The 26,295-nt window shown below is 35.9% G+C and overlaps 5 protein-coding genes across 11 annotated transcripts; 4 read left to right on the top strand and 1 right to left on the bottom strand.

Moving 5' to 3' along the window:
• The first annotated feature begins 72 nt into the window (after positions 1–72).
• LOC122399890 (nucleolin 2-like) lies at positions 73–6,258 on the top strand. Its single transcript, XM_043400947.1, has 9 exons — positions 73–300; positions 548–709; positions 823–997; positions 1,075–1,176; positions 1,233–1,496; positions 4,091–4,126; positions 4,483–5,585; positions 5,654–5,789; positions 5,888–6,258. Exons 1-9 carry the CDS (start codon positions 137–139, stop codon positions 6,104–6,106), a joined length of 2,361 nt encoding a protein of 786 aa, XP_043256882.1. The 5' UTR covers positions 73–136; the 3' UTR covers positions 6,107–6,258.
• Positions 6,259–6,568: 310 nt separating this feature from the next.
• On the top strand, positions 6,569–9,512 carry LOC122399892 (coiled-coil domain-containing protein 13-like). Its single transcript, XM_043400948.1, has 11 exons — positions 6,569–6,667; positions 6,739–6,804; positions 6,879–7,133; positions 7,328–7,486; positions 7,674–7,833; positions 7,918–8,162; positions 8,225–8,403; positions 8,626–8,854; positions 8,915–9,087; positions 9,168–9,302; positions 9,464–9,512. Exons 1-11 carry the CDS (start codon positions 6,569–6,571, stop codon positions 9,510–9,512), a joined length of 1,749 nt encoding a protein of 582 aa, XP_043256883.1.
• Positions 9,513–14,299: 4,787 nt separating this feature from the next.
• LOC122399907 (phosphoinositide 3-kinase regulatory subunit 4) lies at positions 14,300–20,989 on the top strand. The gene is made up of 13 exons (XM_043400965.1): positions 14,300–14,438; positions 14,696–14,876; positions 14,963–15,106; positions 15,170–15,324; positions 15,395–15,585; positions 15,658–16,373; positions 16,437–16,745; positions 16,818–17,201; positions 17,274–17,597; positions 17,667–18,620; positions 18,704–18,974; positions 19,671–20,001; positions 20,112–20,989. The coding sequence occupies exons 1-13, from the start codon at positions 14,347–14,349 to the stop codon at positions 20,338–20,340; spliced, it is 4,281 nt and encodes a 1,426-aa protein (XP_043256900.1). The 5' UTR covers positions 14,300–14,346; the 3' UTR covers positions 20,341–20,989.
• A 2,310-nt stretch (positions 20,990–23,299) lies between these two features.
• LOC122399960 (calsenilin-like) lies at positions 23,300–24,743 on the top strand. 6 transcript variants are annotated; one of them, XM_043401076.1, is made up of 5 exons: positions 23,300–23,468; positions 23,555–23,715; positions 24,142–24,283; positions 24,348–24,546; positions 24,612–24,743. In XM_043401076.1, the coding sequence occupies exons 2-5, from the start codon at positions 23,592–23,594 to the stop codon at positions 24,657–24,659; spliced, it is 513 nt and encodes a 170-aa protein (XP_043257011.1). In that variant the 5' UTR covers positions 23,300–23,468; positions 23,555–23,591; the 3' UTR covers positions 24,660–24,743. The 6 variants fall into 6 exon arrangements, with proteins under 6 accessions (XP_043257011.1, XP_043257008.1, XP_043257007.1 ...); XM_043401073.1 differs by having other exon boundaries at positions 23,304–23,461; positions 23,914–24,283; XM_043401074.1 differs by having other exon boundaries at positions 23,306–23,468; positions 23,953–24,283.
• Positions 24,744–24,902: 159 nt separating this feature from the next.
• Positions 24,903–26,166, bottom strand: LOC122399963 (vesicle transport protein SEC20). Of its 2 annotated transcripts, none has more exons than XM_043401080.1 (3): positions 25,888–26,166; positions 25,195–25,609; positions 24,903–25,111 (listed from the first exon to the last, which is right to left on the bottom strand). In XM_043401080.1, the coding sequence occupies exons 1-3, from the start codon at positions 25,966–25,968 to the stop codon at positions 24,924–24,926; spliced, it is 684 nt and encodes a 227-aa protein (XP_043257015.1). In that variant the 5' UTR covers positions 25,969–26,166; the 3' UTR covers positions 24,903–24,923. The 2 variants fall into 2 exon arrangements, with proteins under 2 accessions (XP_043257015.1, XP_043257016.1); XM_043401081.1 differs by lacking the exon at positions 25,888–26,166 and adding an exon at positions 25,781–25,865.
• Positions 26,167–26,295: the final 129 nt, after the last annotated feature.

The following is a 26,295-nucleotide window of genomic DNA, read 5'->3' on the forward strand; positions in this document are numbered from 1 at the left end:
GGGTAATATATATGTTAAATGTTTTCGGTGTTGTGAAAGAGACTTTACTCGGATTGCCAACGATTGTTGATCGGATTTGTACTTCTTTCATCCACCGGCAGCGTGTTGCCTACAATACCGGTGAATATTAGTTAAAATGTCGCACATTAAATTGAGTTTTGTATTTTATATTACAAGTTGTTGCTTATGTTTGAGTCTTGTAATTCCTAATACTCGAGCATCGTCAAAAAATAATTATGCGGAACAACTTTCCGAGGAGAACTGGGATCGTATGCTGATCGGAGAATGGATGGTAGAATTGTGAGTTGAATTGATTCTATGTCGTCAAATTTGATGGCGTGTCAAAAATTATATCAAAGAAGACTACATACTACGATATTTTCTTTTATATCGCGTATCATTATCAAACAAAATTGAATGCGGCAAAACGAATAATTAAATTTTATTCAAATAAAAATCTCATGTATATAAAAGCTATAGCTTGATAGAAATGTCAGTGTTAAACGTTTCAGTTCCAAAATTATTATTTAGAAGTCTTTTATTTTAGTTACGCGCCATGGTGTCCTGCCTGTAAAGCTCTCGAACCAGTTTGGGAACATCTCGCTCTGCAAAAGAAAAGTCTAAACATTAATGTTGGAAAAGTTGACGTGACCGATTCTCCAGGACTCAGCGGAAGATTTATGGTTACAGCTTTGCCGACAATATATCAGTAAGCAACCTTTTCATTTTATAAAATAGCAATACGATTTGCGATCTATAATACTATAAAAATAAACAAACAGGCAATTGCAAAAATTCATAGATAATTTAAATGCTTTTTAGCGTTAAGAATGGTATATTTAGGCAATATAAGAGTCCTAGAGATAAAGATTCGTTAGTTGAATTTGTGTCTGAGAAGACTTGGGAAAAAATTGAGCCGATACCTGGTTGGAGGAGCCCAACGTCTATTATAATGTCCGTTATTAGTCAATTCTATAAAATGTCGCAAGTATTAAGGGTAACTATTACTAACATTGTTTTTAAAAACTAACAGAACGTTGGAAATATATTGTAATTTATCTATCGTTTACTCAGGGAGTACACAATAAACTTATGGAAGATTTTGGAGTGCCTGCTTGGGGAAGTTACTTAATCTTTGCAGTTACAACCATTGTGTTAGGAGCTATATTGGGATTGGTAAGTTTATGTAATAAAATTAAGAAACTAATATAAACAATTGTTATTATTTGCAGTTTATCGTTTGCCTGATTGATTTTATATATCCGCCGAAGCCTGTAATGCTTCAAGGCAAGAAAAAGCAGAAAGATGGATCGGGTGGATTTATGCAAGAAAAAAGTATACAATGTGAAGAAATAGTTGAAAATGTTATGGATGATTTAGTAGACGAAGAGTCTGAAGGAGAAACATCCGACGTAGAAGAGAAAGAAAAAGATTTGGACAAAGATACAAAGGCCGAACCGAGTAGTCCAAATGTTCGCAAACGTAAGCCACGTAAAGCTGACTAGACATACTAATTTGTTGTATGTAAATATTTAACATTTGAAAAGAATAACAAATGATATTTAACAATTTGTAATGTCAATTCATTTTGATAAATGGAAACAGTGACATGACAGTATATGGTTGACCTAATAACAATATTTGACGAGGAAGTTTAAAGTTCATCTAGAGAGATAGAAGTAATAAATTTTATTGACAATTTGGTTATCCGAAACACGAAATATTTTCAGACGTAACAGCAAAACTTTCATTTCGCGCGAAAAGAAAATGTTAAAATATAAAAATTACTGTACCTCAAGTATTATTTTTTAAAAATTTCAGAACAGTAATTATTATAATAACGAATAATAACATTCAAAATATTTATAAATTTATGATACAATTGCTTATTGCTTTCATATACAGAAAAACATTATCTATTTCTGTTAGATGCAAAGATGAAAACTGCAAATTGTCTTACCAACGTAATAATATTATTTTTACTGATAACTTGGTAGCTATTATAAAGAACAGAATGGTTGTCTTCAACTATGTTCCTTTATTTTTTTTTTCTTGAAGAATTTTTACGTAATTTTTCAATATGAATGTTTAATATTATAGTTGATTGTAAGTAACTAATATATTTTCCTGTACAAACTCTTTATTTATAACTTTTGCATACAATATTGCAAAATAAAGAAACATTATGTATTATTTATATACACACACTGTCTTTTGCATAGTCGCATAAAATATTTGCTTTCAGGTTGTTATAAATAATTAAAAAAATTTTCACAGAAGCATACCGGCTTTAGAAATTTTTATATTGATCGTATCGTATAATGCATTTTCTGCTTTCATAGAATTGTAAAATTTTGTATGCTACGCTTAATACAATGACAAGTAAAAGAAAATGGATCAAGCCGAATTTAATTATTTGTACTTTTAGTATGTTGTACGATCGAATTTTTAGTAAACGGTGCAGTTTTAAATTTGATTTTTTCATACATTTTAATGCAGGAATAAAGAGGATATTAATACAATAAAAAAACTTTAGTTACTGTAAATAACTCGTAATAAGTACATTTAATCTATTGTATGAAACTTTTATAGCGCTTACTCTATACAAAACAAGTGTTTAGGTTACTGTATTTGTAACATATACCGTATCACATACACGTACGTGCGAGCACAGGATGAATCATCTAACATTACTGCCTTAAATAGCTCTTAATTTAATTAGCGTGTACAATATTTTTTCATACGATAGTAGCATTGTATTAGGAAGAACATCTCGACACAATGTAACTTTTGTATGAAACATTTTACATACTATTGTTGAATTTAAAGCTATTCAAGGTGGCAAAATTAAGTGCTTCACCCTGTATTATAATGCATTATATATATATATATATATATATGTTTACAAGAGTACATAATTATTAACATACACTATTTGCATCTACAGTATTCATTGTATCTTAATATACAGTGTGATTACTCAACAATTACTATATGTCTTCCGTAGATATTATGTGTTTCTATTCTAAACATCCATTTATAAAATAATATTATTAATTATATACTCGATTAAACTTTTCTGGTATATTTGATTAACTTAGAATTGTATAGATATTAGTTCAAACGCCAAACAGATTTATATTCTCATAATTTGTCCAACATTCCTTGAAAAATGAGATATATTTTTACAGAAGGACTTACGTTTAATTATATAAAGTGATCTGCTTTGAATAAGTAGTAACACTTGTAAAACCGACTGCCTAATAAATGTATTATATGATAGTTATAACTTTTATTTGTAAAAAATTCGTATAAATTAAATTTTTTTTGTAATTTATATATTCGATACGAATAAAAGGAATTAGTACAGTACATTCGCAAGGATCTAAAATCTGCAATTAAAAATGTAGGGGAAACGAAACTTCATCGTTTATATCCTACCGGTTTCTTTGGTTATGTTTCCATTGGACAAAGACAATGCAAACCCAGCAAGAGTAAGCGAAAAACAAATAGAATAATTGGAATACAGTTACGTGTAATCATTGGGAGCCTTCCTTGTTCTCTATATATTCGTAATCGACATCATTTTCATTATCGGAAACTAATAATTCCGATTAAAACACTGTTACAATGATACCGCGCCATGTTTTATACTGGAGAACTTACACTTACGCATCTTCTATGGTGTAACGGAAATGACGTACACTTAAACATTTTTTTCAATTCTTCGTTACCAATATTACACAGAAAAGTTGTCAAATTATGTATTTTATTTATCGCTTAATTAAATTAATGAAAGTAGTTTGTTTACAAGGGAAATATACGAGATTCTAGCGATAAACATTAAAATATATCGAAAGAACGCAAATCATAAATGCAATGCGCATGCGCGGGTAGGATAAATCGAAATTACTATACCTATCGCCTATCGCGCGTCCTTTACCTTACTCGCCTTTACGCAGGAACATAATGGACGCATGTTAAATTTAACCTCAAAAGCTTGATATTCGACCACGTTTAGAACGGCTTTTTCATTTTATTCGATAAAACTGACGAAGTACGTGTTTATTGGCTCTTCAAACTGTTTTAGACGGTGCAGCGATTGAACAGCAGATTAATTAATCAGGTAAGCTAAATTATGTTTAGTTTAAATTAAGAAATTACAATACAGATTTAAAATTTGTAACGATAACCCTCATCTTTTTTTTTGTGTACCAATTTATATTGTTAACATAATGAAAGTATATGTTATAATGTAATATTAGATTACAAAATATAAATTTATAAATTATTTTTTTTGGTCATAAAAGATATTCCTATATTCTTATTATGTTCTAAATTTTTCTATTAAATATTAAAGCAGAACTTCATTTATTAATTTATTGGAGTGAAATTTTACCCGGCTTCCAATTAACTGAATTCCCGTTGAAAAATGTATTATAAATTTTCTTTTACGTAGATTAATATTTAGCGGAGTAACAGTTGTATATCGCATACATAGTAATCATGGTTAAGAATATGAAGAAACGTTCAGCAAGCGAAAATGACAAGGTTGGCGAAAAAGCAGTAAAGAATGCATCGAACATGAATAAAGCGTTAAAAAAAGTGAAGGTAGAAAATGGATCTGTTCAAAAAGAAAAAATAGAGAAAGGAATTAAAAAGAATTTGTCTAAGAAATTGATGATCGAAAAGAAGAAAGGACAAAATATGGGAATTGTGCAAAGTTTTGTAAAGAATCAAACGAGCGAAGTTAGTTCGGACAAAAATAAGAAGCAAACATCAGATGGCAAAGAAGAAAAGCAACAGAAAGTAAAACGAAGGCAAACATATAAAGGAAAACAGAAATTGAAAAAACAAGAGCCAAAAACTAATGTAAGTCCTGGTGTAAAGTCTGGTGGAAAATCTGAATTATCCGCGGAGGAAATAAAACAGAAGATCGAGCAGATAGAAAAGCGAGAAAATCTTTCAAAAACTGCTAAAAGGAAATTAGCAACGCTTAGGAAACTGTTGAGAATAAAGGAGGGAACGTACAAACAGACAGAACAAACTACAAAAAAACAGACAACCAAATCGGCGGAAGTTGCAAAAGTGAAACAAATCCAAAATAAGGAACAGAAAAATAAATTAGAAGTTAAAACAAAGAAGGATAATAAAAAGAAAGATACCAAACAGGGCAATCTACTTCGCGTGAAACAGAATGATTCAGACGATGAAGTTGAAGAAGTCGAAGACATTGAGATAGATAACGATGAAGAGGATGAGAGTGTCGATGGCAAAGATGAAAGTGTTGATGATGATGTGGATAATGAGGATGACGAAGAAGATGATGAGGATGTTGATGTGGCTATGGCAGATGATGATGATGACGACGACGATGATGATGAAGATGAAGATGAGGATGATGAGGATGATGATGATGATGATGACGAGGATGAGGACGAAGATGACGATGATGATGAAGAAGAAGATAAAGTTACAGCAGATAATATTCAAAGTCAGAGAGTGAAAGAGAAACCTAAACAGAATATAGAACAAGAAGGAAAGAAAAAGAGATATGTTCTTTTTGTAGGGAATCTACCATACAGGTAAAAATTCTAATAGTTCTTACATATAATATCTATTGTATATTGTACTAAATAAATGTATATTTCAGCATTACCAACGAAGAACTTAAGAAACACTTTTTAACTAATGTTAGTCAAGTAGTTGATATTAGAATACCTAAAAAAGATGCAAATACATCGCGTGGTTTCGCTTATATCGAGCTTGCTAATAATACCGATTATGAGGTATATTACCATTTGATATTACACAATTTCATTATTATTTAGAAGCATAATAATTAACATTTATTTATCTATATATATAACTTGATATCTGTTAACAGAAAGCGCTTTCGCTGAATCATTCATTCATTAATGGACGAAGAATAAATGTGCAATATTCTGGGACACCCGGTAACAAGAAAAAAGACGTCGCAAAAAATTTTAAATTACAGGCTCTTCAGAAAGCAGGGAAACTGGCGGGTGGATACAACAAAAATAACCAGAAGTTCAACACTGGAAAGAAGTGGAATAAGCAACATACGCAACCGACGAAAACATAATTGTTGAATCAATAGGAATTATTTAAAATTAATTTTTAAACATCATCCTCACTGTTTCTCTAACTTAGCATTAAGTTTTTTTTATGTAAACACAAGATTTAATTATGTATAATTATGTTCAGAATGGTATAGATAAAACATGTATCTACATATAAAAGGATGTGTTTTATTCGAAAAAATTAATTCGCGTTGCGGAATTGTCGTATTTTATTATATTTTAACGATGAAATATATGCTTTTGAGAACACACAGGCAACTTCATATGTTTATAATGGAATCAAATGTTATAGAATATGTATACAAAATACAATAATCGGGATCCTTTTTGACAATTCTCATAAAGTTAAAAATACAGATTTTTATTTGTGATACAATTACAATATGTTAAAAGCGAACAACTATAATTTTATTTTGTAATTCGAGAAAGGTTAACTAAATAATATCGGTAATTTACTTAACAAAATGTCGAAATCTGAAGTTAAATGTGCGATTACACAAGATGAAACGAACGATTCCTTAGATTTTGGAGCAATAATTTCGTGGACAAACCAGTCGACAGAGGTACAGCATTAAAACGTTATTGGCAAAAATTGTTTTTTACAAAGAAAATTAAATTTTTTAATCTGTCCCAGGAAGAGTTACCCGATCACATTATTTTCCCGAAAGAATTAAATCTATTTTTACGGAATCGGATTCAGGTAAATCATTGTCATTGAGACAATTGTAAAATAGATATGATAGTAAAGTATTGAATGTAATTGTTAAACAACAGGATTTGATTGCTGAAAATGGTTGTTTGCGTCGAGCACTCGAGGAAGCGGAAGAGAAGATTACAAAAAAGCAGGTAATCGCGGAAACGGTTCAAACGAAGACGATTATTGGGAAATCCAACGAGGTAGTTGCTACGAAGATAATCGAGCTTAGCAAAAGGTGTAGAGAACAAACAGCTGAAATCGAAGTTCTCAAGTCTAAGTGTAAAAATCTTGAAATCAATTTAGTCACCAAAGAGACTGAGCTAAAGAACGAAGTATACGAAAGGAGACGCTCACAAACGATTAACTTCTCTCAAAAGAGTGAGTTGTATTAAACATTTTCAAATTTTACAATAGTAATAATGGAAACAATTTAGAAAACGGAAAGAAAGCGAATATTATTTCGTAATTTTTTTCTGAACATATTAGAATTTAGTTTATCATTATAAATATCATGATTGAGATCCAGGATAGTATCCTTGACAAAGGTACCGAGAACAGTCAGTCGAAGGAGGACGAGCATCGAACGAAACATCTGATTGACAAATTGCAGCAAACACAAACAAAATTATACGAATCTAAAAATACTTGCGTTAGTTTGAAACAAGAAATTAACAAATTGCACAAGGTACGATATAGTATTTTAACAATTTACCGACCGATAGCCTATTAATCGACTGTTTTACCGGCCAACGCTTACCGACCGATAGCCTATTAATCAACTGTTTTATCGGTCGGTAAAGTGTTAAAAAAACTTGATTTCTATTTTATCGAGGTGTAGAAATTTAGATGATTTAAAAAATATGTAAATGTAGTTATTGTGCAGCGAAGTAGGGGAAAACTTGAACATAAATAATCTATTAAATCAACCAAATGGATGGCGGGGAAGAGCCGAGCAAATTCATTTGTTGCAACAGAAAGTAACGGAGTTGCAATCGAAATTATGGGATTACGAAGGGACCCAAAAGACTATTGGTATCAATTCCAATTATGTCCACTATTAAACAAAAACCTTGTATAACTTTATTTATATTTTATACGAGCGTCGTCTTATCTTAGCATCCGTGGATCGTAAGAATTTAACGAATCTTCGAAACCTCGAGAAAGAAAGGCGGCAACAAATCGAGAATTCAGCGAAACAGCTTCGACAATCCGAAATTGCTATCGAAGGCTACAAGAGGAAGATAGAAGCGTCGAAGGCGAGGATCAAGGTACTGGAACACGAGCTAAATTTAATGAAAGGAAACTTATCGGTACTGAACGAGAAGAGAACTCACGACGATCATTTGATCGAGACGCTTAGCGTGAGTACTTGGTGTCACGCTGGTTTGCCTTTTTAAAGTGTAACGTATGGATATATTCGTAGAATCGATTGAAGACGATGGAGATGAAGCATCAGGAACGCGAGATGGATATAAAAAGCAAAGAGGAAACAAACGAACGTCATTTCACGAACTTAAAAAACGACTTGCAATCCGCGCAACTGCAGATTGACCGACTGCGGAGGCGATTGGAAGAACGGGAGATCGAGATCGATAAACTAAGGTCCGAAATCCCTTTCGACGCTTGAGATCATTAGCATTTCCTTTCGTATTATTGATGGATTAACACATTACCGGCCGATAGCCTATTAATCGACTGTTTTACCGGCCAACGTTTACCAACCGATAGCCTATTAATCAACTGTTTTATCGGTCGGTAAGCGTTGGTCGGTAAAGAAGTCGATTAATAGGCTATCGGTCGGTAATGTGTTAATATTAATTTTAGGGGTGGAACAGCCTCGAGTATCGGGCCGTTTAAAGCGATTCAAATGGACAACTATTTAAACAGCTTGAACCACGCTAGCCCTCCGCACAGTTTCCGAAATTTATTAGAACCAAACGAATACGTAACGCTGGCTCTTGCCGCCGAGGCTGAAAGGGAGAGATTATTAGAATTAGTAACTGTACTGAACAGGCGATTAGACAAGGAGAGAAGCGATTCCGACATTCTTTCCGTAAGCTTTATTGTTACGAGTTAAAAGTGAATTTTATGATAGTTCATCGGGGAGTTACAGAATTCTTTGCGCGACGAAAGGAGCAAATCGGCGAAATTGGAATCGAAGCTTCGAAAATTGGAAACGGAAAGAGCAAGCATCGTGAGGATCGATACGGGATATAGATCGAGGCTGTTACCTAGATCATTAAAGGCCAATGATGAATTTATCGATGCGGAACAGGCGCGACTCAAGTAAGCCGCGAAAGAGTCCCTGTGAAAACGTAAACGTGGGATACACTGTTTTTATATTTTAATAATAATAAATTGTATAGAATGGAATTGCTTCAGGAAGAGTGTCTCGCGTTGAAGGCGAGATTAGATATAGTACAGCAGGATAAAGCCTCGGACCTTGCGGCGTACAAACAGATGCTTTCCCAAGTTAGAAAAATCTTTCAAGAAGCGTACAGGTAATTTGGATAATTGTTAACACTTTACCGACCGATAGCCTATTAATCGACTGTTTTACCGGCCAACGCTTACCGACCGATAGCCGATTAATCAACCGCTACCGGTCGGTAAAGTGTTAAGGAATCCTGTTGGACATTAACGAACAATTGTACGGTTTTAGGGGCAAACCACCGCCTACCGTTGGCAGCCGCTCGACAATCACGATGTAATCCTGATACTGAAACTAGTTTAAGTAAACTTGGATGAAACTCTGTCTAAGATGCATCCGCGGTTCGTTAATTCCGTGGCTGTGTTCGGACGGGGGCTCGAAAAAATTTCTTATCGTACGATTTACGGAATAAAACGTATTAACTTGTAGCAATAAAGCGGCGGTCGACATCTATTGTTAGTTCCTTCCGATTAGAATTGTGTAAGAAGTACAAAACCGACCGCGATGATGTAAATGGGACACGAGATAAGGTGCAACGCTCCACGTAAATGCGCGTGACACCGTCGCCGCAACTCTGTTCCGTTTCTATCTCTTCGTATTACGATTCTTTTTTCCGTTTCACGTAAACCGTGCGTACCCTAAACTACCGCGCTTCTTGCTCTTCTATATTGATATCGCTTTGGCAGTCGTGCAGCCGTAAAATTCATCTGTTTAACTCATCGTCCATTGCAACACCTTCGCAAGAATGTTTCCGCGTCTCTTGTACAAAGACAAAAACTTTCTAATCGACCAGGTGGTATTATTAATTCCTTTATTCGGTACTCTCCAATCAATAATCTAGATTTATTTTACATGGAAACTTGAACTTTCCAGGTGTATTCCGGAATTGTTTTCTACGTGCGACTTTGAATTAAAGGAACCCCGCGGTAAACACGTTAATCGCAGCGTCGCTACCGTTCGAAAGCTTCTTTTATACGAAAATTCAGCCCAGGGCGTTCCCATCGGCGCCAAGTTCCATCGTACAGGTGCGAGCATACAGGTGTTGGTGCTCCTGCTTGATAAGAAGCATACCAGTGACGTCAGATCGGCGCAGGTAGAGTATATGAGTCGGCCCCGGAGAGACATCCACGTCACTCGTTCTTGAACCTCTTCATTCGTTTGTTCTGCAAAAGTTGTTCACCAGTTTTCCTTCTCTTCTCTCTTTCACTCATACATTCATTTTCTTCTCTCTCTCTCTCTCTCTTTCTTTCTTTATCTCTCCATTCGTTGATCTGTTGCACGTTCCTAATTTTCGGTTACTCCTCCGCTTCTCGTCCTCTGACGAGAACAAACATCAAAGGAGAGATCTCGTCCAGCCGAATGCACATCCGTCCGGATGTCCACCGCGATCAGGCGTATTTTGGTACCGGGGATAGCGAATTCAGGTAAGTTGCAGAGGATCGACAGAATTTTTTCTTAATTTTCATTATTTTCTTTTCTCTCTTCTATCGAGAAAGCAATTCGAAAAGCTGGTCGGTGGAACTATCGAGAACTGTTCGCGCGAAGAGTTTCCAAGAGTAGCTGACAGTTTTATTCCGAAAGAAGACGCGCACGTTTAGCGTCGACAAAGTGTTCCGGCGGCTTCGTGCAACTCGCAGCTGGAATTCTTCGTGTCGTAGCCTTTTCATGTGTTAATTCAAGGGGTATAATTGTTGCTAGAGAAACACACCGCGTTAGCTTCGCGGCTTGGAACGATGATTATGTAACATACGTGCACGGGCAATGAAACTTTTACGGTGACTGCGATAACAATATTGAATTTTCCGAAGATATTCATTGTACAACGATGTTTCGAGAATAATACTTTTCAAGTAAATAGAAACCGGTATTCTACAACAATTCCAGGTATAGTGCAAAAGACCAACATTCTTTTTGATAAATCATGTTTGTTACCATGTTTGTTATCCGACTTACTACTTTTAGATATCAAGAAATTTCATCAGATCCGTGTTATCTATTTGGCACAATAATCGAGTTTTTCAAATTCGGGGCACATAAGTGGCAGCGAGAAGATAAATAGCAAGATTTCATTTTAACGTGTCTATAATATTAGAGTAGCATGCCGTGGTGGATCGAGCCACTTAAATTAATTTCATCCCGCTAATTATGTTTGTTGTAATTAAATACCGTATCAAAAGGCAGGTTGACGTTGATAATGAAATTGTTATTATCATCGTGATAACGAAGTTAGACGGTTCCCTCGTGTATTAATACCGTTTCAATTACCAGATCGAAGGATCCCAAAACGACTTGGTTCTAGTACATTTTCTGATATTCAAATTCTACCAAATTTTCCAGTACCGATCGTTTCATTTTATTCTTCTTCGTCTCCAAAAAGTATTCGCCTTTCCAATAAAACGGAAGAGCTTTTAATGATTTATAATTTATTCCGCGGATCAAATCTCGAAAGCAGAAAAAATGCTATTGCCGAAGGATTTTCGGTAATATCGGTACGAGTCGACTCGTTATCACCTTATCGCGTCGTCTACTGATAACGTGCAATCGTGGCTTCTCTCAAAGACGATACTCGATATTTGCCGTCAGGTTTAACAAATGTTTGTATTGATTTTTCGGGGACACGATAGAAGAGCATAAAAAGAGTATGATATTTCTCATTCCGATTCCTCGAGTCATTGCGAAGGACACTTCATTGTTCAGCTTCGTAAAGTTTTTTAAAAAAAGAAATTTCATCGCTGTATTACGCAAATCTAACTTACGATATATGTATTTTTAGTGTACATATAATTTGCTTTATTAGTTTTTTTAGATTGTTGTAACAATCACGCTCTCGAAGCTTTCCGGTGGGCGATAAGAAGAAGAAAAAAAGGAAGATACGGGGGGAGAAACATGTAAATATGATTAAACTGCTTCGGTTCGGCTAAATGTTTGCTTGTTTAAGCAGTTGCTCGTTAACCAATGAAAATGTCACCTGAACAAATAGAACGCGGGGGCCTATATATGATACCCATCGGGAAAGTTTTACCGTTTGTTTCTCTGTCTATTTGAAAATTAGTTAATAAATTTTTCAATCTGTCTTTTGATTTTTGAACATTTCTCAGTTACGGATTTAATATATTTCGATAATCGTAGAAAACCTCGAAAACGATCGATACCATTTCTTTACCGACAAGTGATATCAGATAACTGTTATCGACGAGGCGAATTATTCAAACTTATCTTGTATTGATATACTGATCGATCAGCTCGAAATTCGACCATTTGTATCGCACGGAATTTACTATTAGGCGTTGTAATCTTTCCTCGATTAAATCACGATTCGAAATACATTGTATTTTCTAGGTTTCTACGTTCGAATGAACGTGTTGGAACGAAAAAGAAGAGGAAGGAAAGTGTTAACGACTCTTGGCACGAGCTAACGCACGGAGGTTCTGTTTACCGCGCAATCAGATGGCGGCGCTAAAGAGGAAGGTGGCTGCTCACACCTTCCCGATAACAAGTGAAGCTGCTACGCTTCGCTACAGCGACAATTTCTACCTTTCAGCATTTTCTTTTCACCAACCGATCTTCCTCGGTTAATATAAGCGTTCGAACAAACACGAACCTTTCGTCGGAAATGGTATTTCGAGATTTCGTAATTAGAAAGCGTGATACTGTATTCGAATTAATATCCAAATCAATATACTGCTCGAGATATGATTATTTTAGAGAAAGGGAAAGAAGAGTAACGAGAAAAAGCGCGCGCTATGAAGAGAGCTATCCATCGACAGTATGGTGATAATAGACACTGTCATGGAGTTGCTCTCTTTGTGGACGCCGCTAGATTCGACATTTTTCCTGAGTAAATAGATTGGGTTAAAAGTTTACAACAAATACATCTAGATATAAATATATAAGACAACGGAGAAATTTAAGGACTTCCAGGAGAATAACCAACATATATACAATGGTTAACTAGTTACCTATGGAAAGAGAAACGACAATTTAAGTCTATTCTCCTAGTCCTATTTTCTTATTTAATGTTATTTATCGATCGCTTAGATCATTGCACATGTGCCTCTCACACGATCTCCCTCTATATCCTGTCTTCCTCTCGTTTGGATCTCGATATCCTGTTTAGAGGGCGCGCTGAGCTACTAAAGCGCGGCTAACCGCAATTAAAGAAATTAAATATAAATACGAAGCGCAGGGCTGCGAGTTACGATTATATTTATTGATAATTAACGAATGATAAGCTTCAAATGTACGAGCACTTGTAATCTGTGCTTGTTTCTGGCTTAAAATTCTATAATTAGCAAAATTTAACTTCCTTTTATTTTTAAACGCTATGTTGTAAGCAATAAAGTATTTTTAAGTGCCTTTTTCCCCTCTTTTGTTTGTATATTTGCTCTTTCGTAAGTCGTAATTGTCAGAACTTACTACTTGATTTGCATAGTCTGGTAATAACTGCCATTTTCGCAACGACGTACGTACTTGACGTGAGAAAAACCAATTGTTTCTGTTTCCATTCTTTTACTACTTTGAAGAATCTATAAACCGTGTACCAGATAGCAAATAGAACACTCCGTAAACCTAATATAAATAACATTATTTAAGTACTGCGATAAGCAAAGATTTACGTAACTTTAACGATACGATATCATCTATTTAAATTCAGTTATTTACTATAGTACAGATTATCGAAACAAGTACAATTCTTTCTTTTGTAATTTTAAACGTTTAAAGTGGCGGCAAAATTACCCTGAAACGCGGCAACCCTCCTTGCCAGCATGGCGGACACTAAAGAAGCCTATCGAAGGGGCAAATATTTAAACGTTCGAGCAGTGTTACCAACCTTGCCGAGAAACAACTATGTTTTCAGTTTACCGTTAATTACGATTTTACAAGAGATTATTAGAATTTTAACGTAGAGAATATAAAAGAGACATCAGATTCTGTAAATTTCTTATCAGTTTGAAATTTAAAACGATAAGAAATAATTGAACTTTGGCACCTAGTTAACTTGTACGGGACACGTAACAAATGGCTGCATTGTATGCAATATAATATGTGAAGTTGGCACAAGATGGACGCAATTTGGAAATACATCAGTTTTTGACTAAACATCGATTTACAAAATGGGAAATCAATTAGTCGGTATTGCGCCTAGTCAAATATTTCCAGTAGAACACTACTTGACGGACCATAGTGACTTATTATTTGATGTAAAGTAAGTAATTCGATTCGATATTGTAAAATTGAATACAAATTTTTTGTACCAAACTGTGTTTTGTCAATGTTTCACCGATTTAAACGTAAATAAAAATATTTAAATGGTGTTTTCTGTTCGAAAGAATGTATTATCCTCTATATTGTACGTGTTAGATCCACTGAATATAAAGAACGAATTGTACAAAATATGTGTCATCTAATTTTATATTTTCCATGTACGTCTGCTGTTAACAATCATCCTTTAAACATCCGCAGCTTAGGCAGTACTAGATTTTTTAAAGTGGCTCGAGCCAGGAGCCAAGAGGGTCTTATAGTGGTTAAGGTTTTTGCTATACATGATCCGACGCTACCACTATCCGCTTATAAAGATAAACTAGAAGAAATTAGGTCTAAATTAGCATCTGCTGTGAACTGTCTACCTTTTCAAAGAATGATTGTGAGTACTTCCATTTCGATATGTATATATTAAATAATATGTTATAGACTTCCATATATTTGAAAACAATTGTACGTTTATATCAGCTCACTGAAAAATCAGGATCGATAATGAGGGAATACGTCAAGTATTCCCTTTACGACAGAATTAGCACCAGGCCATTTTTAACAAGTATAGAAAAAAAGTGGATTACCTTTCAAGTTTTGTACGCGTTGCACCAAGCTCATAAGGTGAGACGATGTTTAAAGTATCATATATTAACATTTATGCACCGCTTCTCGTTTTATTTGTAGTTTGGAGTTTGCCACGGCGACATAAAACTAGAAAACATTATGATAACCAGTTGGAATTGGATTTTACTCACGGACTTTGCAAGTTTTAAACCGACTTATTTGCCCGAAGATAACCCTGCTGATTTTTCATACTTTTTCGACACGTCTAGGAGAAGGTACAAATCACCTTTTACGTCAACTATCCTTATTAGTCGTACTATAATATCCGTTGCTCAAACATTTCAGAACATGTTATATAGCCCCTGAACGGTTTGTGAAAACATTATCCTCGGAATTGAGCAATACGTTATTGTTATCGGAACAAGAGTTAAAGACAGGCGATTTGCATCCAATGATGGACATATTTTCTGCGGGCTGCGCTTTAACAGAATTGTATAACGAAGGACACCCACCGTTCGACTTCTCTCAATTATTAGGTGCGCGTAATGTACATACATGTTATTAGTCTGAATAAATGTTTAAAGATTAATTTATTATGATATATCAAGCATATAGGAACAATGAGTATTCGGTGAGCAAGCATTTGGATACGATAGAAGATCCAGGGATACGCGAATTGCTTGCGTCTATGCTAGAAAGGAATCCAGGAAATAGAAAAAGTGCTGAAATTTACTTGGCTCAAGCCCGCAAAATAATATTTCCAGAATATTTTTATTCGTTTCTACAATCGTACATGCTTATCTTCTCTGCTGCCCCCATCCTGTCGCCGGATGAAAAAATAAACAGACTGAAGAAAGATATTGGTAATATTATCAATATTCTAAAAGCAGAGGATAATGAAAAAATGAAAAGCGATGTAAAAGCTACAGAAACTGTAGAATTAACTAAAGACAATTCCAGTCATAGCGAAGAAAACAGTATCGTAAAAGGGGACAGTAATAAATGTTCTGATAAAAGTAATTTAAGTAAAGCGGACATAAAGTCTGTTTCGTTGCAAGACGCTAAATCGAGTAATCAAACAGATCAACAATCAGAAACTATGGTACCTGAAGATCAGAAACAGAGTTTGGAGGTAGAAAGCGAAAAGAATACTATTTCATGTCCAGAACCCCTAGAAGGTTTGGTTATCGTAACTCAACTTGTTACCTCGTGTATACGAGGTTTACATCATTCCCAATCGAAATTGCAAAGTTTAGAAATACTGCTCGAACTGGCTGAAAACACATCAGACGAAACAATATTGGATCGAATTCTGCCTTATATTGTGAGTGTTTTGATAACTGCTATTAAGAATGTTAACATGAAATTTACATAATGCTTTCTACAGTTTCACTTAGTTCATGATCCTGCTCCAAGAGTAAGGGTATCAGCTATACACACTTTAACAAAATGTTTACATCTTGTAAAATCAATTCCACCGTCGGATGTGAACATTTTCCCGGAGTATATTTTACCGGGTTTAGCGCATATTACGCACGATGAGGCAGTTATTGTCAGAGCTGCTTACGCGGAAAATATTGCACACTTAGCTCATATTGCGCTACGATACTTGGAGAATTCTCACTTATCTAATTTAGGTAATAAAGAAGGTCCAAAACCAAGTTACGACAGCGAGCTTCAGACATTGCATGAAATGGTAATTAAATAATTAATTAATTTTGGCTCGGTGTTTATGTTTGGCGCGTACTAAATCTCGCAATGTTATTAGGTGCAACAATCCGTGTCCATGTTATTAACAGATCCTCAAAATTTAGTAAAGCAAACGTTGATGGAAAGTGGAATAAATAAGCTTTGCGTATTTTTTGGAAAACAAAAGGCCAATGATATTTTGCTCAGTCATGTTATTACTTTTTTAAACGACAAAGAGGACAAAGAATTGAGAGGTTCATTTTTCGAGTGTATCGTTTGCGTAGCTGCTTACGTTGGCTGGCATAGCAGCCCTATACTTATGCCTCTTCTCCAGCAAGGACTAGCAGATCCCGAGGAATTTGTAATAACAAAAGCTATTAACGCTATGGCGACCCTCACGGAATTAGGCCTCTTACATAAATCTGCTCTGTACCAACTTTTATACGAGACCATGGTTTTTATAGTAAGTCACGTTTTAATAATATCAACGATTTAGAAATTACACTATTTAACGCGAAATCTCGCATCAATCTAGGTACATCCAAATTTATGGATAAGACACGCAACTGTCGGGTTTATATCCGCGGCGGCAAGAACGCTTAACTTGGTGGACGTTCAGTGTAAAGTTCAAACGATGATTCAACCGTACTTGAAGCACCCATTGATTCAAATAGAAAAAGAAATTTTATTGTTAGAAGCTTTGGTATCTCCTATACCAAGAATCGTTTATGACTCTGTTGTAAAATACAATGACATAGAAGAACTGTTTCAAGTTCTTGAGCAAAGGCAAGCGGCTCGAGCTAAAGCGGTAACAGGAATAGTACCGCAGTATAGCGAAATGAGCACATCTCTACGAAACGTAAGTTGTAAGTTTCTTTGCGAGGATGATTTACGGAATTTCAAGAGAAATAAAAAAAAATGCTTATAGCTTTTCAGACGGTTAAGTTCAGAGTCGATGACCGAAATAGTCGAAGACCACTTACTAATAATGCAACCGCATTTAGTGAAAATTAATAAATATCGGAACTCGGCGGACGCGAAACAAAGCACTATCAAATCGATAGATGGAAAATTAGAATTAAGTTCCATGAAGGATAGGATACGACATCACATAGTGATCTTATATCCTGACACTAAAGTTGATCTAGGTCTTCCGCCGTTTAAACGACTAGATTCCAGGACATTGGATACCGTAAGCACATACGCAACGATGAATCAAGAATGGCGTACAATGTTCGCGGCTCAAGACAATGTTCAACATACTGTTAAAATATCGGATATGACAGGAAGTAGCGGAAGTCCTAGCCAAAGTTTACACGGAGGGGATATACATTTATCGCCTCAGCACAGTCTGTCCGATATGAACAGTATAAATGATCACTCTCTTCACGAACGTTCATACATTCAATATAGGTGTGCACCTTGTAGATTAGAAGTGAGGCAACTGACGTACAGAAAACAAGAACAGCATGCTGCGGCGCTTAGAGCACAACATTGGGCGGATAACATTGCATGGCAAACTGGTTCAAGATTATTACCAAATGGATGGAGACCGCGGGGAGTACCGGTTGCTCATCTTCATGAGCACAGGGCTGCTATAAATAGGCTAGTGTCTATACCGGATACCAGTTTGTTTGCCAGCAGTTCCGCGGATGGATGCATCAAGATATGGGACGCCAGTAAAATGGAAGGTCGAAACATAGCCAATCGTTCCAGGCAAACTCACATGCACAGAGGCGGGCCTCTAGTTGGTTTGGCTGTATGCGATCAGGGACAATCGTTGGCAAGTTCTGCCAGCCAATCGGGCACAGTGTTCGTTTTACGGATCGAATCAAATTCTAGTAAAATGAGCGTCATTGGAACCAGACAATTGGATCTTCAGGTGATTATACACGATTACCACGTAAACCTATTCCTTGTTTATTGCCATCGAGGTGTTATATACGTATGAATCATTACATCTAGGAAGAAGGGTGTGCAGTTGATCTACAGTATTTAGATTCTGGATCGCAATCGGTTCTCGTGTATGCTTCGTTGTATGGATCATTGGTGGGTTGGGATTTACGATGCCCCGGCACAACGTGGCGTTTAGAAAATGATCTAAAGCACGGTGTGATCACCTCGTTTTGCGTGAATAATTACCAACAGTGGTTGACCCTCGGTACAAGCTCGGGCGTGCACACATGCTGGGACTTGCGATTTCAATTGCCGATAACCAGTATTAAGCATCCCACAGGTAAATTTACAAACACATCAAAGGGTATAGCCGGATAAGATGATCAATATCAACCCCGTACCCTTACCGAGAGGGTAGTTACAGGTTTTTGATTTTTCCAACATCGCTCCCCCGTTTCTAAAAATCTGAAAAAATTATAGATCAATAATCATAACAAGACACTAACACTGTAAAAATATAAACGTGGTCATTTAATAATTTCTATTAAAAAAAAATATTTTTATACTTTTAGAATTTTTAAAAAATTCATTTTGCGGTGAAAAATTCTGAAAAAATTATAGATTAATAATCATAACAAGACACTAACACTGTAAAAATATAAACGTGGTCATTTAATAATTTCTATTAAAAAAAAATATTTTCATACTTTTAGAATTTTTTAAAAATCCATTTTCCGGTGAAAAATTCTGAAAAAATTCACAAACACGTACGCCGTAGAGCAAAATACCCCCAATTTTTTTTCAAAATCTTTGATACGATACAACAAAAGATATACAGCTTAAACTGAAAATTGCGTTACGCCCTGTAACTAACCTCTCAGTAAGGGTACGGGGTTGATATTTTACACAAATGGTTTTCTTTGAATGGTCTATTAACTGATATGCTCAAGGGCACTTTTGACCATCTTATCCGGCTATACCCTTTACGTTGAACTTAAATTTGATTTTAAACTTGACGAAATGTGTTTGATTTCAGGTACGAGAGTGAGGAAGGTGATCACCCATCCAACGGAGCATTCGTGGATAATATCAGCCGTGCAGGGTAACAATGAGATCTCCATGTGGAACCTTGAAACTGATTTTCGACAAATGGTCCTATGGGCGTCGAGTGCACCGCCTCTCAGCCACTCGCAAGGTGGACACAGCGTGTGTGCAATGTACTCCGCGTGTATTGATCGTTCAGGTTTTCTGCTGGCTGGTGGTACTGATATGCGATTACGGTTTTGGGACTTGAACACTCTAAACGAATCGTACGTCGCGCTACCCGCGGCCAATGACGTTACATCTCCAAATTCATTAGCATACGAGTTAGTATTTGCGTATCGAACGGCCGGCTATCTTCTTACACATATTATTTATTTCATTACATACGGTGTTTATCGATACAAAGCAACAGAGCGTTTCTGATATTTTTCAGACAACGTTTAATAGATGGTACCAACGTGGTGCAAGAGGTATTGGCCGGCGGTTGTTCCACACCATCGTCCGGGGGTGGCAGCAGTGTTCGTACGAGGAATTCCGAGGAAGGTGGTCAGGGTCCCGAAACACCGCCATCCGGACTTCACGATATAATCTCGGCTGTGTCGATGTCGAACTCGTGTATCCTAACCGGCAGCACGGATGGCTTGATACAAGTTTGGAAATGAATATTTCTCGGTTGGTTTGTATCATACTCCAATGTTGCATACGGCGTTCAAACATTTTTAATGCGTCTGCGACATCTACTATGGGGGAAAAAAAGAAATTCGATCGGACATCGAAATTTTGTACGAACGAACTCGCTACGTTAATTCTGTGATTTTTATTTGTACATAATATGTAACATATACATAATACGGTATTTATTATGATCATCGATAGTCATAATAATAATAGCGATAATATGCATTTCTTAAAACGGAACGTAACGGTTGCGTTTACCTGAATACAGTGGATCTTGTGTAATATAAATGATTTATTTTTCTACTTAAAGAGGAACACCGAGAAAGAATTTGCTGTATTGTATGATAATATACAAAGATGATGAATTAACGATAACTTATATTTGGAATTAATAATAATAGCAACGACTAATCGCGAACGACACACGCTAGGGAAAAATTATACAATCAGCGTACAAACGAATACATCGTGAAAAAAAATTCTACCTTTAGTACATATAATTTATACTGACAGGTGTATACTACCGTACTTCTACGTCGTTAGTTCAATAGTTAAATTGTATACCGACTGAAATACTCATAAGTAGTGGATATCTTCGTACTCCCTGGATATAGTTACAATAAATTCATATTTTTAACGCACCTTTGCGATCCGATTATTTAGATGAATTCTAAGTAAGATTAGCTCGTCATCATGGACAAACTGGCGCAGCAGGATAAGGGGCACGGCCTGGGAACGCGTAAGAATCAGGGTTTATCGTCCTGCAGATTTCCTTCCATCTTTCTTTCCCCCCTTTTCCTTGCCGTCGTCCAAATTGTTGGTTTTTATAGCCCGATGTCGGGTAATTGTATCGGGGCTGTTCACCGAAAAGTATCTCGAACCACGGTGCCGCGAGCACAGCGGTGATCAAGAATAAAAATATCAAGAAAATTTTCATTTTTAGCGCACTCGTTTTTCCTCTGTAAGTGTCAATTTAAAAATCGACAGATTGCCTAGAAAACGCAAACGATCAGGCAGACTAGAATCAAACGTTACGAACTTTCCTGCTAACAAGTTGGACGAATAACTATTGCAATATGTATTTGACGATCGTGTAATTTTTACTTTCAAACTTCACACTTTCTGAGCAAACTGATTAACGACACTTGTCTCGGTCGGTTCGTTGGCACTGTTCGGGCGACAATTTATTCTTACGCGGATATTCGGTTGGCCGGCTGTTTGTACAATCCTTTATGAACTGTTTAATGGGAAGTTTGAGCTATAGTCGCCGCGACGAATACACTCTCTCAATGGAGAGATACTGGATGCTTACTGCTGTTTTATACGCCAAGATTGCCCTACCGCTCAGAAAAAATCTATTGGTCCAAGTTGCAAAAATAAGTGTACATTTCCGTGGCTGTTGACAGTGTAATCAGAAGTACCGTCGATACAAGCAATTAACAAACTTATTAAGTTCCCGAAAATGAATGCATTTAAAATTTAAGATACACACAGAGTAAATAAATAAATTATTAATATGTTCGCCGTACATATAATTTATCTAATTTATAATATTTATAATATTTATAATTATGTCTTTAGATAGATATACGTATTAATTCTGTTTACAAAAGAATGAAAGAACAAATGCGCGCCTTTCTTCCTCGTTGGCCTTGAGGAAGACTCGAGCATACAAATTATTTTTTCTTTCATTGTTATGTACCCGAGCAAAAAACTTTTACGATATAAACAACAATAGCGGTTACTGTTATCGCGTCGTAAATTATTGAAAATGTTGTCTCCGGGTAAATTATTTAAAAATCAGCATATGCAACGCAGCGGAAGAACGTTGCGTTCCTCTGCATTGCACTCGGGGGGGGCCCCCCATCTGCTTCTATTGTCCGATGCAGATCAACGCGTGATTTTTATTCGCAAAACGTACACATTGTTTTGTATTCCGCGCGTGTATTGGATTCTATCTCAAGAAAATACAAGATAATATAAGGAACGCTGTTTTAATTATGGCTACGCATTTACTTGGTACGTCGATGAGCAAAAACAGCGTTTCAATTCTCTTCTCCATGTTTCTTTAGATTTCATTCATGAAATACTATTGCGGCTTTTCGCGTGATAATGAATTTGATTATGAGCCGCCCTACTTTTTACAATTAGTGATTTCGTGTCAAGGCGGCGATGCCCCAGACGTTTCCACTATCTGTAGAAACGCGGGCGATTATTATATACCGTGATTATAAACCGAATTATAAACCGTAGGAGCTCTGGCGAGACTTTCAGCGTGTAGAAGTAAACGGCAAACTCTGTTCTGCAAATAGCACAGTGCCGAGTTACGTGTAATCGCTCTTATTAAGGCTCACCATGTTACTATTTCCTATTACCGTAATAGTTTGTTTCCAGGCTGTTGATCTATTAATAGCATTTGGCAGAGAAAGTCTGCACCGAACTTTTACACGATAAGGTTCACGATAGTCGAATGGTTCTTCCGCGTATTTGCGGGTCTAGCAGATCTATTATATTAATCAGGTTTAACCAGCATCGCTGTTCAAGGCACAGTGAACCGGACTTAATTACTTGCGTCAATTGCGATTTGATAACGCGCTCTTGATGACCTTGTTTAGCCCCTTCTCGTCGAGTCTTTATTTTTGAAATTAAAAGAATAAGAAATCTTGATCGTTGGACTGTTAGGAAGCGAATAAAAATAAATATATTTTACGTATGCTCGTCTATTAGTATTCTTCGGACATGTGCATGGAAATATATGAATAAGTAGCTTCTATAATAAGATGTTCGGTCAAAGAATGGGATGCGTCAAGCAGAACTCGTGGAAAACAATTGCAACATTTTGCGATACAAAGAGACGTATGAACGAGAGAGATTTAGTTATGACGAGGATAAAACGTTCCATACCGAAATATGTTTTAATACGGGCGTGTTCTTCGAATTTTATCGTCTAAATATTTTGAATCAGAGTTCCCTTGAAGCTTCTCTCTGACGTCGGCTGCATCATACGGATCAGTTCTGTTTCGCTTCTGGTCAAGGAAGCTTTTGCATTTTAGTATTCTCCGAAATCTAATCAATCGCCTATTTGGCGAGGATGGCGATATTTATGTAACACGTAATTCTTCATTTCTGCATTTTAAGATAGCTAAAGAACCAAGTATCCCTTTTTAATTTTCATCGCCAATATTTTCTACATCCTAGACACTTCTAACGATCGAAATCGTTATTTTCCACGATAATGTCCAATTGTCCGCACAATATCGAAGACAAGGACGGTCAACAGGTAAAAAGCGGAGCAAGTCTTTCGTTAAAGATGCAACGAAGCTTCAAAAAAGTGAGGAGAAGCATTCAAAAGATGACTGGTACGTCAATGATAAAAACTTAAGCTCTATCGTCTGATAATAATTACAATTACAACACAATAATCGGGAATTAAATTAAATACACTTCAGCGCGATACCACCGGGTACTCTACGTCTAATGATACTCGAAACTGTTCGCACGTTACTCTGTTAGTATACCAACAAATTATCGTACAAGACGGTTTTCAATACTTTTAGAATCTTCGACAACTGTACAACCTCACTGCGTTTTCGTAGAGAACATGCACGATGACGAGAAGCAACCGCCGTACATATTTCCGGAACGTCTCTCCTCTTTAACATGCAAAACGGGATTCTCGAAGGGTGAAATACAAAAGCTCTATCGGGCTTTCAAACAGTATTGCCCTAGAGGGACCGTGACCACGAACGATCTGAAACCGGCTTACGCAAAATTGTTCCCGTTAGGAGATCCGGCCAGATACACGCAGATCGTTTTCAATACCTTCGATAGGGATGGGGATGGTATCGTTAGCTTCCAAGATCTCGTCACCGAAATAGCTTTGATCACCAATGGGAATCTGGACCAGAAACTCTCCTGGATCTTCAGGTGATCATTTAAAAGGATTTAACGCATTTAACGTTACTCTCTAATTTTCCTTCTTCTCGTTTAGTTTTTACGACCTAAACGGGGACGGTTATATCACGAGAAAGGAAATGCTGGTTATAATATCAGCGACTTACGAGATGCTCCATAACAGTAAAGTTGCGCAGCGAGTGGTCGACAAACACGTAGACATGGTTTTCAAGAAGATGGACATTGATAAGGATGGAGTCATATCTCGCGAAGAATTTATGAACAGCTGTAAAAATGTACAAGAAAAATTTTTAGCGAAACTAACACATAATACCGATTTTAATACATTTCTTTATTTCAGGATTCTGTAATTCAAAGTCAACTGGCATTATTCGATCACTTTTGGTGATGAAATATACAAACCATGCTAAGATCTCTAAACTGCATTAATATATTTAAAAATGCAACCCTGGTATTCTTCTGCTTCCCGAATCGTTCTTAGTTCTATAATAAAATAGTAGTTACACAGTGTAGGCTTTTTAAAACTTAAGTAAAAAATAACATTGTAAACAGTATTGTTCACAATTCGACTTCGCTTCAGGAAACGTTTCTTCTTTCATTCGTTCCATAAAAATATCATTTACAGGCTTTCGTTTACAATTGTTTTATACCTTTAAAATAATCGTTTTTGCAAGATATAAAACACACAGGCTAGGAAAAATGCAAACGCTAGTGCCAATAAAGCTTTGTCTGTAACTTCTCTTCTACCATATTTGCCCAATAGTTTTCCAGACTGAACTATAACTTGTTGCTGATGTTCCAGTTCATCTTTGGTACTAAAAATTTTATCCGACGAGCTTACTGAAACATTAAAGGATAGATGAAAGAATTGAGAATTATACTTTCGTTATAACAAAGTATATTATTAAAAATAAAATATTTACACAATGTATCCAATGTGCCTGCGCTTCTTTGAGTTGTTTCCGCCAAGTGTCTAGATATACTTAAAAGTTTATCGGACACCTGACTCGACGCGTTTGCTAGACTTCGTCTGTCGTGTCGTTTCCGAATAGAAGCTTGCTGATCTTCTGGCATCGACATTAGCTCTTCCTTGGCAAGCTTATCTATTACACACATACTAACGACATTGGCCTTACAAAATGCAGTGAAGGAAGTCTTAGACTGTTGCTTATAAGTATCTAACTCTGCTAATAATTCTACTTTATTCTTTTCCAAAAGTTCTCTTTCCGCTATCGATGCCAAATTACATATGGATGATTGTAACGCTTCTAGTTTCGCTCTGCCTTCTGCGTTCAATTCCATAAGCAATTCTAAAGGGCCGGTACATTGCTGTATATCCTAGAAGACAAGAATGATTATAATAAAATAGCAATCAATTCCTTTATATAGCATACAAGGTTAGAATAGCTATTGTAATAAAAAGTTTATCAAAACGAAATTCTATAATGAATTAATTGGTCATTGAATGTAAAAATTAGCCTATCGTGTAATTAATAGAATCAATTTTACTTCTAACGTGTATTAATACACCAATTCTTTATCGTAGTATTTTATTCGAGGTTATATTATACTTTTTTTTATAGTTACGAGAAATATTTGTTTTAAATGATATTTACTTGTATCAAAGCCGTAAGTTGAAGATGATTTTTAACGATATCTTGGCGTATTAGTTCTAGTTCGTAGACTTCAGTGTCCATCGAGCCACGTGTTTTTTAACAGTTCCTTTATATATCTTATACTGTTATGTGTAAAATGAAATGCAATTTTAATGGTATGTAATTGTTACGTTGCAACAAAATCAGAAGTCAAGATTCCGAATATCGATAAATTTCTGCATAAGTTATATATCGAAACTATTCAGTGCACTCATAATAGGACGTTTACGTTAGTTTATATTTCGATTACACATTTCTGAATATTGTTAATAACATTTCGCAAAACGAAGCATGGGTATATTAAATAAGTTTTATAACAAATTTGTTTGTACGATTAATAATATAAATCATAGTTTCGTAGTTGAAACT

This window comes from Colletes gigas, unplaced genomic scaffold (genome assembly GCF_013123115.1).
Source record: "Colletes gigas isolate AHSC1104 unplaced genomic scaffold, ASM1312311v1 Colletes_gigas_Sc00015, whole genome shotgun sequence".
Taxonomy (NCBI): Eukaryota; Metazoa; Arthropoda; class Insecta; order Hymenoptera; family Colletidae; genus Colletes; species Colletes gigas.

Bases quoted from the DNA above. Each gene is read 5' to 3' on its own strand.
- LOC122399890 (XM_043400947.1), top strand. From the start codon at position 137: ATGTCGCACATTAAATTGAGTTTTGTATTTTATATTACAAGTTGTTGC. The intron at 301-547 runs GTGAGTTGAATT...CTTTTATTTTAG, and splicing joins GGAGAATGGATGGTAGAATT to TTACGCGCCATGGTGTCCTG. The intron at 5,790-5,887 runs GTATATTACCAT...ATCTGTTAACAG, and splicing joins CTAATAATACCGATTATGAG to AAAGCGCTTTCGCTGAATCA.
- LOC122399892 (XM_043400948.1), top strand. From the start codon at position 6,569: ATGTCGAAATCTGAAGTTAAATGTGCGATTACACAAGATGAAACGAAC. The intron at 7,834-7,917 runs GTATCAATTCCA...GTCTTATCTTAG, and splicing joins AGGGACCCAAAAGACTATTG to CATCCGTGGATCGTAAGAAT. The intron at 8,404-8,625 runs GTCCGAAATCCC...TATTAATTTTAG, and splicing joins ATCGAGATCGATAAACTAAG to GGGTGGAACAGCCTCGAGTA.
- LOC122399907 (XM_043400965.1), top strand. From the start codon at position 14,347: ATGGGAAATCAATTAGTCGGTATTGCGCCTAGTCAAATATTTCCAGTA. The intron at 15,325-15,394 runs GTACAAATCACC...CAAACATTTCAG, and splicing joins TTCGACACGTCTAGGAGAAG to AACATGTTATATAGCCCCTG. The intron at 20,002-20,111 runs GTTAGTATTTGC...GATATTTTTCAG, and splicing joins CCAAATTCATTAGCATACGA to ACAACGTTTAATAGATGGTA.
- LOC122399960 (XM_043401073.1), top strand. From the start codon at position 23,592: ATGTCCAATTGTCCGCACAATATCGAAGACAAGGACGGTCAACAGGTA. The intron at 23,716-23,913 runs GTACGTCAATGA...CAATACTTTTAG, and splicing joins AAGCATTCAAAAGATGACTG to AATCTTCGACAACTGTACAA. The intron at 24,547-24,611 runs GTACAAGAAAAA...TCTTTATTTCAG, and splicing joins TTATGAACAGCTGTAAAAAT to GATTCTGTAATTCAAAGTCA.
- LOC122399963 (XM_043401080.1), bottom strand. From the start codon at position 25,968: ATGGACACTGAAGTCTACGAACTAGAACTAATACGCCAAGATATCGTT. The intron at 25,610-25,887 runs GTAAATATCATT...CTTGTCTTCTAG, and splicing joins AACTTACGGCTTTGATACAA to GATATACAGCAATGTACCGG. The intron at 25,112-25,194 runs GTAAATATTTTA...TTAATGTTTCAG, and splicing joins AGGCACATTGGATACATTGT to TAAGCTCGTCGGATAAAATT.